Below are 13,999 nucleotides of genomic sequence, written 5' to 3'. Positions count from 1 at the left end.
TCATTAAATATTTACTGAAAAGACACAAGTGGTTTTTAGTATTTTTCTTCCCAGGGAGCTCCCAGGGTCTTCTACCTGTGTGATGACAGAAAAATTTACACATGTGTAAATTCTGCCATCAGCTGGAATAGGCTGTTGATCTTACAGAGGGATATTCGGTTCCCCTCTGCTCTTTGCACACAGAAGTGGTGCCTTCTCGAGAAATCTTGTCCAATAACAAAGAGGAGCAGAGGGAAGAAGGCCCAGACCCAGTGGCTGGATCCTTCCAAGGTCCGGCCCTCAGCCACACTGGACAGGAAGGGACAAATGGCGGGACGATCTCAACAACCCCGAGCCATCGGCAGGAAACCTTACCTGTGCCTGCTGACCATGATCATGAACCAACCCTCTATTTAAAGGGACTGAGAGGAGAGAGGCTGGGATACACAGAAGAAGACCAACTGTGGGTTAGAAATCTCCTAGTGTGCAAGTTGTCTAGTCTGCCTGGACCCAATGCTTGTTGTTGGAAAACCAGGGGCACTGCAGGAGCAGGATGTCACCAGTGGGCTTTTTAAAGTATATAATTTTCAAAGTGTTAAAAACATAATTCTTACAGAAGCACAGAATGAGCTAATTAAATGAACTATTAGATACTGATGTGCACACATGTGTGTTCTCTCTCTCTCTCTCACACACACACACACACACACACACACACACACAAATGTCTACCTGCACTATAAACACTACACACACCAGTATCTGGGTGCCCACTAATCAGCCGCTTTCTCCTTAAGACCTTATACAGGCACACTGTAATGGGACAGTCATGCCAGTGATCTGGTTTGTTTAAGACAAAAACACCAAGTTATGTGGGTTTTTGTTAGTTTTTTTTTTTTTTAAAGATTTATTCATTTATTCATGAGACAGAGAGCAAGAACATGCAGGTGCAGGGGGAGGGATAGAGGGAGAGAATCCCAAGCAGTCTTGGAGCCAACACAGGGCTCAATCTCATGATGCATGATATCGTGACCTGAGCTGAAATCAAGAGTTGGCTGCTCTCTGACTGAATCACCCAGGCAGCCCTCAAATCATATGTTTTTACAAGAGCACACTTGATAGTATGGACAAAGTCTCATGTGCCTCCCTTACCCACCTACCCCTTAAATATTCCAAGCATCCCACTCTTGATTACAAGCCTATTTCTAAAATGATTTTTTCCCCCAGTACTCAGATCATGGGGTAAGTTCCACCTTTAATATATCACTACTAGATATATCACTACTAGATATATATATCACTACTAGAGCATTTTATCTGCATCACCAGAAAAGAGGACCCTTTTTTTTTTTTAAAGATTTTATTTATTTATTTGACAGAGAGAGATCACAAGTAGGCAGAGAGGCAGGCAGAGAGAGAGAGAGAGAGAGGAGGAAGCAGGCTCCCAGCTGAGCAGAGAGCCCGATGTGGGACTCGATCCCAGGACCCTGAGATCATGACCCGGGCCGAAGGCAGCGGCTCAACCCACCGAGCCACCCAGGCGCCCAAGAGGACCCTTTTTATGTAGACATCTACGTGACTTATACAAACACTTGTATTGTCCAGTTTATGCATGTGTGAACAAAAAAATGCCTTGCCGCCCATTTCCTTTTTTAAAATTAATTATTTTTATTAACATATAATGTATTATTAGCCCCAGAGGTACAGGTCTGTGAATCATCAGGCTTACACACTTCACAGCACTCACCATAGCACATACCCTCCCCAATGTCCATCACCCAACCACCCTCTCCATACTCCCCTCCCCCCAGCAACCCTGGGCGGGGGGGGGGGGGGGTTGTGAGATTAAGACTCTCTTATTCTCTTATGGTTTGTCTCCCTCCCGATCCCATCTTGTTTCATTTTTTCCTTCCCTACTCTCCAACACCACTACCACCCCCATTTCTTAAGTAATTATCTGAATTCCACTAGAGCAGAAAGAGTCTCCATTATCCCAGTAAAATGATCAGGAATGTTGACCCAGTCTCCTGGTCTTAGTCCCCAACCATACACAGGGCAGGGAGTTATTTCTAAGGCCTTGTTGAGCCTGAACACTCAATCAACGTTGAAGGCAGGCAGACAGGAAGAGAACCAACAACAAAGGAGTCACTGGGTGTTTAAAGAAACAAACTATTATTTCACTCTTCTGAACAGCAAACCACTCCCCCCACCCCCTGGCATTTACAGCAGAATCCTGGCCCCTACCCCCAACCCTTGCACTCCCTTACTTCCCCCAAAGCTTCTCTGATCTTTTGATTCCCCTCAGTTGCTCTTGCACCAGGCCCTCACACATGCTGCTCCCTCTGTTTGGAGGTCTCCCCAACCTTTCCTGTGCAGCGCCATCACCAGGGGACCCTTATCCATCCTTTCTGTCTTGGCACGAGGGACCTCCCTGACAGCCAGGCCACATGGTGTCTGCTGCCCTTCCACCCTGCTGCCTCCTCCCTCCTCCCAGGTCTGCCTTCTAGGTATGAGGACATGAGGTCAGGGAGCACAGACGTTTCATCCTCTGTGTCCAAGCACCAAGGGGTCAAGGACTAGTTCTCGCCCAAAGCTGATGGCCAACACTATTCATTAATGAGTTCACTAATGGACAGACTGGATCTCAAACAAAGCATCATCCCCTCTATGGGATAGGGAACTGTCAATTACTGTGGAAGAGTGGGTGAGAGAGAACAAGGAAAGCATTAAGGAATGAACTTAGTCCCAGTTTGGGCAAGGACATTCCTTCGGCCGTATATTTTGTATTGAAACTCAAGTGAACCCTGCAATGAGGCAGGAAACCTCATAGGGCATGAAGAGAAGTTCAAACCCAGACACATAACTGGGCAGAGAATGATTCTCCTGCAACTAGGCCATTTTCTCCGGTATAACTTCATGCCAGTGGCCGCAGGACTCCAGGGTGCTCTCGCACTAGAAAGAAAGGTGGCTCATGGCAATGAAGACCCACAGGACAAGTGGAAGGTGGGATTTAGGCTGGGGGTGTGGGTCACACCACCTTGAAGGTTTGCAGGGAGTCTGAGCAGTGGGCCCAGGCCTATCAGCCATTACTGCCAACCCAGCCTTAAAGGATAAGGTCCAGGGTCCTGCCTGCCTGGGAAGGGGGGAAGCTACCTTGTTTCTGAGTCATCTTCAGCCTGAGCCATGTGTGTACGGAGTAGGGGGTTGCACCCCTGTGGGGCTGCTCAGAGACCCAGGTCCAAGGAGTCCCTGGCTCCTACCCCAGCCTGTGGAGTATGGCCGAACTGCCCTAAGCCATCCCACACCAGTTCGCACTGCAAACCTGGTCAGTTGTCCTCTGACCATAGGGCTCACCTTCTTAATGAACTCTGGGATGAGTTTCTGGCCTGTCAGGTGGTCTAAGGAGGAACAGCGATCTAATTCCAAGATGTAGCGTTCATTGTGAAGATCACTTTTCTGAGATCTGAAGAGAGGAAAAAAACACATAAAGATTTTGCACTATATATATGTATATATTATATATATGTATATATCATATATTTATGATATATATTCATATATATATGAATTGTTGGGTATTCAATGAAACCCCCAAATCTTTCCTGAAAGTAAATGTCGAAAAGCACTGCTGAAAAATAATTTATAATAAAACTCAAATTTTATATACATATATATATATTTTACTTAATTATACACATCATGGAAAGACTTATACATAGTATCAAGGAAAACATACCATTATAGAAATTTAGGACAGTATAGCTTATCCATTAAACAACATGCACATACTCCTATAATGTTTATTTCCCATGGGTTAATATCTGACAAGGCATAGACAAAGAGACACACCAAACCACTAACAGCACCTACCTCTGGGGGACGGAGATGGTCTGCATGGGAGCTGGATCTAGGGGCTATATCCTTATTTTTTTTTCCCTTTTTCTGAAAAGAATATATTCTAATAGCACTTAGGAAATTAAAATTAATTTAAAGAGACTTTTAAAAGGTTCAACCCTTACAGAAGGCAATCTGGCAAAATTCATCAAATTAAAGATGCATTAAAGAAAGAATATAAGGCAACTGAAGTCCTGGGGAAAGAGTGGGTATAAAGGTCATTTGTGGCAAACAGTTGCAGGGTTCTGGTCGGTACAGAGCCGACCAGCATGGCCCAGCCGTGTCCCCACACAGGTGGCGCTGCTGCTTCCCTCTTTCCCACCATGTCCTCGTGCCTATGATGGGACACTCTGTGCATTCAGGAGAGCCAGTAGGAAGTGATCACCAGAAGGAACTCCCACCATTTCCCTTTGAGGGACTCCTACATGACGCTTATGCGGGCATGAGGAACTCCTGAAAGCCACACGAGTATCTGAAATGGAAGGTGATTCCTTGGCCCACCCAGCCAGGCATAAGGCAAGAGGAAATGGATTGCTGTTAAGTGTATGACAGCATGCACGCTCTCTCTCTGGCTAGCCAGTCACGGGGATCGGGACTGAGGGACCAAGATTCTGGGCTCTGTCCGGGGTTTCCAGCACTAGCACAGCCACACCCCACTGGCCAAGGGGTGAGCAGGGCTCTCTCGGCCCACTTATGAGGAGCTCTACCAAAGAGGGGCCCATGCCAGCCCCTGTAAGAGCAGGTGTGGCCAGAAAATTCTTAAAGTGGGCACTTTCACACCGAACTCATACACATGTATCCTACCAAATAAGTGGTTTCTGAATATGCATATTTGTTATATTTTAAAAATGAATTTCTAAGATTCTTATATATCATTAAAAGCAACTTACATTACCATTAACCCTCTGGGTATGATTTATATGAAATCTGAAAGTGAAAAAATTTTAAAGAGGATTTGGTTTTTCCCAGGTGTGCAACTGTGATCGGGTAAGCAAACGTCAATAGCGTGTCTTGATTTTATTTTCCCTCCTAATTCATCCTTTCAGGAGTAGGGATTGAGGCACATACTTTCAAAACATAAAAGAATAAATTGATTCCAAACTGGTCAAATTGGAATAAACTACACCAAAAGAAGAAACCAGTTCTGTGCCTGAGCCTTCTTGCATTAAAACTTTGTCAGACTAGATACTAGCTCTCGTTTTTTCCTCACATTCTCATCCCCTACCACCCCCACACAAAACACATATTAAGGGGAACTAAAGCAAAAGATTTTAGAGTTTTCAAAGACTTGGTCATGACATGCTGTCATGGGTGTTTGTGAGGTCTCAAACGATGAAGACAGGCGTGGGAGGAGGTGTTCTAAGATATGAAATCCCAGCTTCTCTGTCACATGAAGACAAATGTCAGACCATGAGAGGTTATTTATAAACACCCACTGAGATTTTAAATGAGTAGCTTGAAAACCAGTGATCATTTTAAATAAGTCGACACCATATCCACTCAGTAAAACACTCATAAAGTGAATGGAGTCTGCCTTTAAGCAACTTACAACCCAGGTTCATAAGAAATAATCTTTGGTATAGGATCTAGTAACTACCACCTTTGGTGCTAGAACAAGAAGTACTACAGGAAGGAAGGCATCTCTGGTTCATTTCATCAGATAATTTACTCAGTTACATCTGAACTGAAAGGAGCACAAAATATCTATAAAAATAAGCATTATTACAAATATTCTAGATGAAACATGAAAAACCACATCTTGACCCATAGTCTTGGCAAAGCAAATCCAATATCTGCTGAAGGAATAGATGAGCAACTAATCAGTCTTCCCTTGCCTTTAGGAATTAGCTCCACAATTTAGCAACAGTAAACAGGCTGCTGTGGTGAACACACCCAAGGTGACCCTTCCTCCCAATATTCTCCTCCTGCTGGTGTTCATGACGTTGTACAAACCCTCCCCTTGAATGAGGGTAGGACTTGCACTTCACTTCTAACCCATCAGAATACGGCAAAGAGGATGGGCTGTCACTCCTGGGATTACGTTAACACTGTAAGGCTCCATTTTGGCAGACCAGAGCCACATACTCTTCTTGCTGACTTTGAAGAAGCAAGCTGCCATGTTATGAAAGGGCCACGTGGCAAGGAACTGTGGGCAGCCCCTGGTCAACAGTTGGCAAGAAACAGGGATTTCAATTCTATGACTGCAAAGAGATGAATTCTGCAAAGAACCTGAGGGAGCAGTGAAAACAGATATTTATTTCCCTGGTGAGCCTGTGTTGCGATCACAGCCCAAGCCAACACTTATACTGCAGCCTGATGGAGACCAGATGCAAAGATCCCAGATGAGCTACAGAAACTGTAGGGTAATAAATGCATGTTGTTTTCTGACACTAAATTTGTGGCAATTTATTGCAGAGCACAGAAAAACAGTAGCAGTTGCTGAGCAGGAAGACAAGGCAGGTTCGTGTTTTCCCACTGGTGACCATGGCTAGGCCCAGGCCCACAGATCTACTCAGAACAAAGAGAGGGGACACATGGGTGGCTCAGTGGGTTAAGCCGCTTCTTTTAGCTAAGATCATGATCCCAGGGTCCTGGGATAGAGTCCTGTATCAGGCTCCTTGCTCAGCAGGGAACCTGCTTCTCTCTCTGCCTCTGCCTGCCACTCTGCCTGCTTCTGCTCTCGTTCTCTCTCTCTCTCTCTCTCTCTCCCAGGCAAATAAATAAATAAAACCTTAAAAAAAAAAAAAAAAAGAACACCTAGAGCAGTCACTGACAGGTGATGAGGTTTCCTGTCTCTGAGGGTCAAGACCACCTTGGGTGAGAGAAGCAGACACCCAACAGAAGTGGCTTCAGGGGCCAGGGGTAGCCCTCTAAGGGATCACTTCAGGAGGGAATAGATACTCTGCAGTCATTCAAGTCCCCAGGGAAGAAGCATTGGCATGAAACTCTCAGCTGAGGAGGCATTTGTCACCCTCCTACGAAAGAGGGGAAACACCACTTGTGTTTCCCCGAAGTCCATGTCCTTGTGTTATTCTGGGAAAAAGAAATGAGAAGCCACTAAACTTGCCCTCGAATGAAGCTGTGATGGCTTCCACTTTTGGAAAGGACAGAGAGATCTGGGTTTAAAGAAAAAGAAAAAGGAGGGAGATGCAGGATTATGCAAAAAGAAAAATTCTGGAGATGCAGGATTAACTACCAAAAGCCTCCCTCATCTGGAAATTAACACCAAATACTCTGAAATTAAATGTAAGCACTCTGAGAAGAGTACTGCTAACAAAGACATAAGCTTCACCTCCTCCCTCCATTGCCTATTCCCTAATTTTCTCCAGATTTGCCATTTATAGGCTACAGGTGCTAAAGTGAACTAGAAGGGGATCAATGAGAACTAGAGGTCAATGATACACCTCTAGTTCACTTTGGACAATTTAAACTACCTCTAGGTGACTCTGGACAGTATCTATAAACTTTTGGTGTCTTGGTTTCTTTCACTGCTAAATGGGAATATTATGAGTAGCTGTCTCTTAGAATCCTTGTAAAAACTAAGTAAGATAAAAACATGTAAAGTCCTTAGCACAGGGCATGACAAGAGGTCTGGGCTCAGCAAACATTAGCCACTGCTGACCTAGTGACTATCATCTATAATTGCATCTTTACTTTCCAAACACTCCTCACAGTTCATAATTATTCATTTGAGAAATACTGACCATAACTACTACTATATGCCAGGCACTATTCTTTAGCATATATCAATAGACAAACAGACAAAAATCTCTGCTCTCCTGGAGCTGACAGTCTAGTGGAGGTGCATGGGCAAAAACAAATAAACATGCATGAGCATATAACATTATGTTCAGCAGGGATAAGTATAGAAGAAAAAAGAAAGAGCAAGGTGAAGAGAATCAGGAGGAGTGTTTGAGGGGAAGCTGCAGTTTTGTTGTTGTTGTTAAAGATTTATTTATTTATTTTAGGGAGAGAGAAAGGATGAGCAGGAGGAGAGAAGGAGAGAGAAACCTCAAACAGACTCCCCGCTGAGCATGGAGCCCAATGCGGAGCTTGATGCAAGGCTCCATCCCAGGACCCTGAGATCATGACCTGAGCCAAAATCAAGATTCGGCTTCCCAACCAACTGAGCCACCCAGGTGCTCTTAGAAGCTGCCGTTTTAATGGGGTAGTCTGGGTGGCCTCACCAGGAAGGTGACATTTAGAACAAAGACCTATGGGAACTGAAGGAGCTGGCCATGCTGATATCTAGGATGACAGCTTCCAGGCAGAGGGAATAGCCAGTGCAAAGGTCCTAGGCAAGATAATACAAAGAGGCCCTGAGGCCAAAGCTCAGTGAATAAAGGGCAGACGAGGAAGGGAAGACAAGGCTGAAAAGTCACTAAGAAGCCTGGAGACTCCAACTGGGAAGTTGGAGACTGTTGAACAGAGAAGTAACATGATCTGGTTTATTTTACAAGGCTCCCTCCGGCTATAGGAGGCAGCTAAGAGACTAACTCAGTGGTCCAGCAGGGAGATGATGATGGCTCAAAGTGGGTTTTTAGCAGTGTAGCAGCAGTCATAAAGTCTAGATTCTGGATATATTTTCAAGGTGGAAACTTCAAGACTTCCTCATGGGGTCTAGAAGGAAGAAAGCAGATGAGGATGACTGAGAATTTTTGTCCTGGCCACTGGTAGATTGGATGGAGTTGCCGCAATTATAATGGGGAAAGTTGTGGGTAGCACAGTTTTGGAAGAAAGTCAATAACTCAGTTTCAGAAGTGTTGAATTTGACTTACACAGCAGACCTTTAATTAGAGATGTCTGGTAGAAAGTTTAATACATAGTCCATCTGGATTTCAGGAGAGGAGCTGAAGATATGAATTTGAGAGCCATCAGCTTTCAGGTGGTATTAAAGAAAAAAACTGGGTGAGATTTCAATTAATGTAGAGAGAGAATAGTCAAGGACTGACCCTTGGGACCATCCACCATGAAGAAGACACTGGGAGAAAAGAGAAGAAATCCCAAAGGAGAAGGAATAACCAGGGAGGAAGGAAGAAAAACAGAACATGCAGTCTGTCCTGAAAGTAAAAGGCAGGAAGCATGTCAAGGGGCAAAGGTATGGGCCACCCTGTCAACTTTTTCAATTAACAGACTCATAATCTTCTCCTCAGTTTACCAATAGTCTTGAAATCCCCAAAGGGAAATTGGATTTAGTCCATCCTATGGAAAAAATGCAAAGTTATCTGTTTATATTATGATTAAAATGGGTCAATTATCAAATTAATCCATTGATTTGGGTCCTATATAGCTTGATTCCTTGAAAAAATAAAAACATCTTCATGCCGCTAGGTCATTTCTCAAAAACCACCTGAGCGATAATTAAGTGAAAAGAGCTCTAACCCCTCTCACATCTTGAATCCCCCACTTGGATGCAGCATTGGAGAGTTGAGGGGGGGTTATTTCCACTCCAAAGGGATTTTCTGAAAGGAAGAGGAATAAAAAGGATACTCCTGAGATGTGATGTGCTGAAAGCCAAGAATACATAAGACAAAACAAATTCAAATTCTTAACGTAATGACAAGGCACATAAACATGGAGGTCCTGACTGCTTAGGATGCTGGAGAAGTAGCTAAGACTTCATAGCACAGTTAAGTTTTAAAAAGCCACCACAACATGACAACTAAATGTGGACTGGGTCCCATCACTAAAAGAGGACATTAATAGAAAAACTGGTGAAATCCAAATAAAATCCACAATTTACTGAACCAGTAAGGTACTAGTGTCAATGTCTTAGTTTTGACAAAGTTACCATGGTAACATCAGAACTAATGCTTAGACAAACTCGATGAAGGGCATAAAGGAATTCTTTGTAATTTTTTGGTAACTTTTATGTTAAATATAAAATTATTCCAAAATAAAATTTATTTTTAAAAAAGCAAGAAAGGCATTCTACTTTTCTTGGATATAAGTATTTACTGTTTTGACTCTGTAATATTTATTCTCTGAGTCAGTGTCTCTAGACAAAACTATCCATCCCTCCACCCCTGCCTGACTATACTCTTCCTATCAGAGACCCCTCAAATCACATCACTGCAATTTCTAAAATAACTGAATCTGGAGGACAAAAGGAAAGTGGCTTTTGATGTGCCCCAACTTCAGGCACTGGAACAATCTAATGAGAAACCTTGGGCTCTGTGAATCAGACAGGGCTTCCCACAGGGCAGGCATCCTTAGCCCTGGTTGCATTCCCCTTTGGAAGCACTTGGGGAGCTCTCATAAATTTTGATTGATTGGTTTTAGGTATGGCCCGGGCAAAGGGGCTTTGGAAACTCATGGGTGATTCTAATGTGTGGTCAGAGTGAAGAACCACAGACCAGGCTGGGTATGTTGTATCTGCTACTGTCCAGATTTTCCCTGGGCAAGAACTGAACAAGTCCATGGAAAGAGAAAACAGAGAGAATGACTTGTAGAGACCAAAAGTATAGAATCCTATAACCTCAGAAGAAAAGAAACCTTCAAAAAAAAAAAAAAAAAAAAGACCAGAGATTGAGGAAATATAAAATAAGAATGAGAACCTTTCTCTATGCCTCTTTTGGTCAGAAAAACTCAAAAGTATATCCAACTTCTTGTCTCCACACTTCTTTTTACTTTTTTTATTGTGGTTAAAACACACTTAATAGAACATTTACCATTTTAACCATTTTTAAGTGTTCATTCAATGTCATTAAGCACATTCATAAGGCCAGACAACTGTTCCCACTATTTCCAAAACTTTCTCATCATCCCAAAGAGCCCTCACTTATTTGACTTCTTATAAACGGGCCAAAACTGAATAGAAATTTTTAAATGAAATTTAAATGAAACCCAGGGCGCCTGGGTGGCTCACTCAGTTGAGCATTTGCCTCCTGATCTCAGCTCGGGTCTTGATCTCAAGATCAAGTTCTTGATTTTTTGTGAGTTCAAGCCCTGCGTTGGGCTTGGAGCTGGGCATGGAGCTTACTTAAAAAAAAAAAAAAAAATGCTTGTACAACAAACACATAAAAGGAGATTTAGACACTGAGCATTTGTGCACAAACCTCTCTTAATTGTAGGGCAGGAGAGCAAAGAGCCCCTAGACTGAAGTACCTCAGATGTCAGCGTAACTGGCCACAGATGTGGGAGCTGTTTAAGATCATAAGAGAAGACCACCTATTTTGTGTCGTGGTGACCTCATTAATCACACACAAAAATGAACTGTCATAAAAACAGTGTAAAAACAGGGTAAATCAGAACTGGGCTCATTACAACAGTCATGTCTGCCAAGGGTTATACAGTCACTCCCCAGGGGGCCAGAGGGTCAGAACGTCACACCAGGGATGCAAACTCCAAGACCCACAGGCAGTGAGTGGAAGAAGATATTTTTTGACCAAAATACATAATCTGGACACTCTGTTCTCATATAAGAGATACAGGCATGGTCTTCATGTTCGCGGAGAAATATGCTCTCTCTGCTTTTCATTCGAACACAGAATCCTATCAGATGCCCTCTTGCAATGCCATTCCTGAAAGCAATGCAGATGGGAGAAAACCTGCCTCCATCATGAGAAAAGTCACAGTGTAGGAGCGACGTTCAATAGTAGATGCCACTTCACTACAGTGTCGGGGAGACAGTGGCAATAGTGGAAACCTTGGTAACCTGGGCAGTTTACATCCCAGCCATCGCTAGCGATTCCAGGCCAGGATGGCCAAAACTTCTAGTTTTTTTTTTTTTTTTTTTTAAAGAATTCATTAAATCGTGTGTTTATGTCAGCCATAACTGTCAAAATCTTGGCTCTAGACAATGTTTTTTGCTATGTTGGCCAACCTCTTGGGATTGAATTTGACCTCCCAGCCACCAGTTTCTGGCCTCTTGGCTACATGCACAAAGCTCCCATGTGGACTGTGTAAGACTGATGAATCACAGAACTGTACCCCTGAAATTAATAATACATTATATGTTTAAAAAAAAAAAAAAAAGAAGGAGCCCCAGCAGCAGCAGCTACCTTGTGAGTCACAGAAGGCTGGATCTCAGGGAAGAGATAAGAGTGAGCAGATTATCTAAGTGAATTACAATCAGAATAGCCACCCATAAACTCAACCCAGATAGTTCATGCCTTGTAATGACTCAGCAGATTCTTCCCCTCTGTGCTCCCGGATAACCCAGGATCATGGCCAGTGCCAGTTCCTCAGTGGCTGGGACATAACCCTGGGCTAAGCCTTTGAAAGAACATGTTTGCTAGCAAAGACCCTACTGTCTATGAGTACTTTAAATATTCAAAATTAACACAGGCAAGAGGGTTAATCCTCAAATTATACCGACAAACTGCCAAGTAGTTAAAAACCCATTTTGGTTTCACTAGCAGATCTGAAATCAGTCTACTAAAAAATAAATGCCTGTCAAAAAACTACTATAAATGATACTTAAAAAAAATAAACATGTGAATAAATACTACCATACACACTACTTTTAAATAATAAACATGTAACAGATCTCTCTTCAACTCATAAACCCCTTCGACAACTTCAAAGACCATGAGTTTAAACAACATCTCCTCTTTCCCAGGACACCAGGCCCAGTTTGAACTTGAGTTGTGAAAAGAAAGGAGAGGATGTGCAGTTCATCAATAAAACTATTTTTGCTTCACTTAGGAATAATCAGAAAGAAATGGTGGTAAACTCCAACTTAGATTACTAGGCACTTCTCCAAACAGAAAAAAAAAAAAAAATACTGAATGTCAGTTGACAGAAACAAATTCTCTATGTCTGGGAAACAGGAAGGATTTTTAAGATATTTCCCCCAAGGCAATACCAAGTTCAAGTAGAATAATCAGAATAGCTTTTTTTTTTCCTTCTAAGTAGTAGGAGAGAGGAATATGAACTACAGATCTGAAGTTTTGTCAAGGAAAGAAAAAAAGGCATTTTCTAGTTTCATTAACTAACGTAAAACTCACGACAATAAAAAGGTCTATGTCTTCATTCATCTGTTTAGCACCTTCTTGACCACTGACCACATACATGTCAGGTACTATGTTAGATCCTGCCTTCAAGATGGCCATCTAACTATCCAAGTGCTATCTACTGTATGCAAACCCCATAAAAAGGGAAGCGTTATGGGAGTTCAATTACTTTCAGTGTCAGGGATCAGGAAATCTTTTAAAAAGCAAGAAGTGTGTCAGCTGAGCCTAAAGCTGAATGGAAATTAGTCATGGGACAATGGATAAAAGGCTATTCCAGGCACTGAGAACAGAGATTAGTAAGGACAGAGACAGAAAAAACCATGAGTTACAGGATGGAAATAATAAACGGTCAAGTTTGGTAAAAGGTGAGGACCGGCTATCAGAATCGGCAGGACCGGTACACAAGAGCCCGGCGAACATTTGGATGAATCTGCTATTAGGATGGACCTGTGATGTGTCTACAGTGGGCAGAAAGAAGTGAGAACCGTGGTCAGAAAGAAAGGGTGGGGTGTGCCCCTGCAGGATGGGACTTCATTCTGAGGGAAAGGGGAGCCATGGATGGTCTTAGATAAGAGAAGACACTAAAATACAGACTTGAGGAAGATGAGGCACGTGGCATTGTGTAGGATGGAAGAAGGGGCAAAGGATGTCTTTGGAGAGCAGTAATTAGCTAAGGTTTTGTGGAGGGACTGGACGGATGGGAGAGAGAGTTTAGGTATTTCCCATCTCTGCAATTGGTGGGAGTTGGGGTAGGATGGGGAAGGGAGTAAATGCTGCTCCCCAGAGATGCTCTCAGAACAATGGGGAAGAGACTTCCGATCATTTTATGACTCCTTCCCCTTGCAAAATAAAACAAATCTACAAAAAAATAAAAATTAAAAAAAAAATGAAGCTGCTGGCGTCAAAAACATCCCCTATTAGTGAAGTTTAAGAAATGCTTAGGGGGAAAAAAAAATCCAAGTAAACAAATCCTAGCAAATTATTAAATAAAGGACCTAACTCTACAGTTTATCAGGGGAGTTCTGAAGTAAGAAGTAGAAAGGAGAAGAATGAACTCATAGATGGGTCACTGCCTTTTCTTCTGATTTTCTCTTCCTCTTTCACCAACAGACATTCACCACTTCTGTTGATAAGGGTTTGGTATTACCAGGAACATTTGGGAAATGATG

At 42.8% G+C, this 13,999-nt stretch overlaps 1 protein-coding gene across 3 annotated transcripts in view; it reads right to left on the bottom strand.

The window, feature by feature from the left end:
• The window catches only part of RFTN1 (raftlin, lipid raft linker 1), a 200,368-nt gene that overhangs the window by 92,698 nt on the left and 93,671 nt on the right, over positions 1–13,999 (bottom strand). For all 3 annotated transcript variants that reach the window (XM_032332324.1, XM_032332306.1, XM_032332317.1), the window contains one exon: positions 3,334–3,442. In XM_032332324.1, the coding sequence (XP_032188215.1) occupies positions 3,334–3,442 (109 nt within the window). The remainder of the gene's footprint in view (positions 1–3,333; positions 3,443–13,999) is intronic.

Source organism: Mustela erminea, chromosome 1, assembly GCF_009829155.1.
Source record: "Mustela erminea isolate mMusErm1 chromosome 1, mMusErm1.Pri, whole genome shotgun sequence".
NCBI classification, from domain to species: Eukaryota; Metazoa; Chordata; class Mammalia; order Carnivora; family Mustelidae; genus Mustela; species Mustela erminea.
This window is presented reverse-complemented; position numbering and strand designations above follow the sequence as displayed.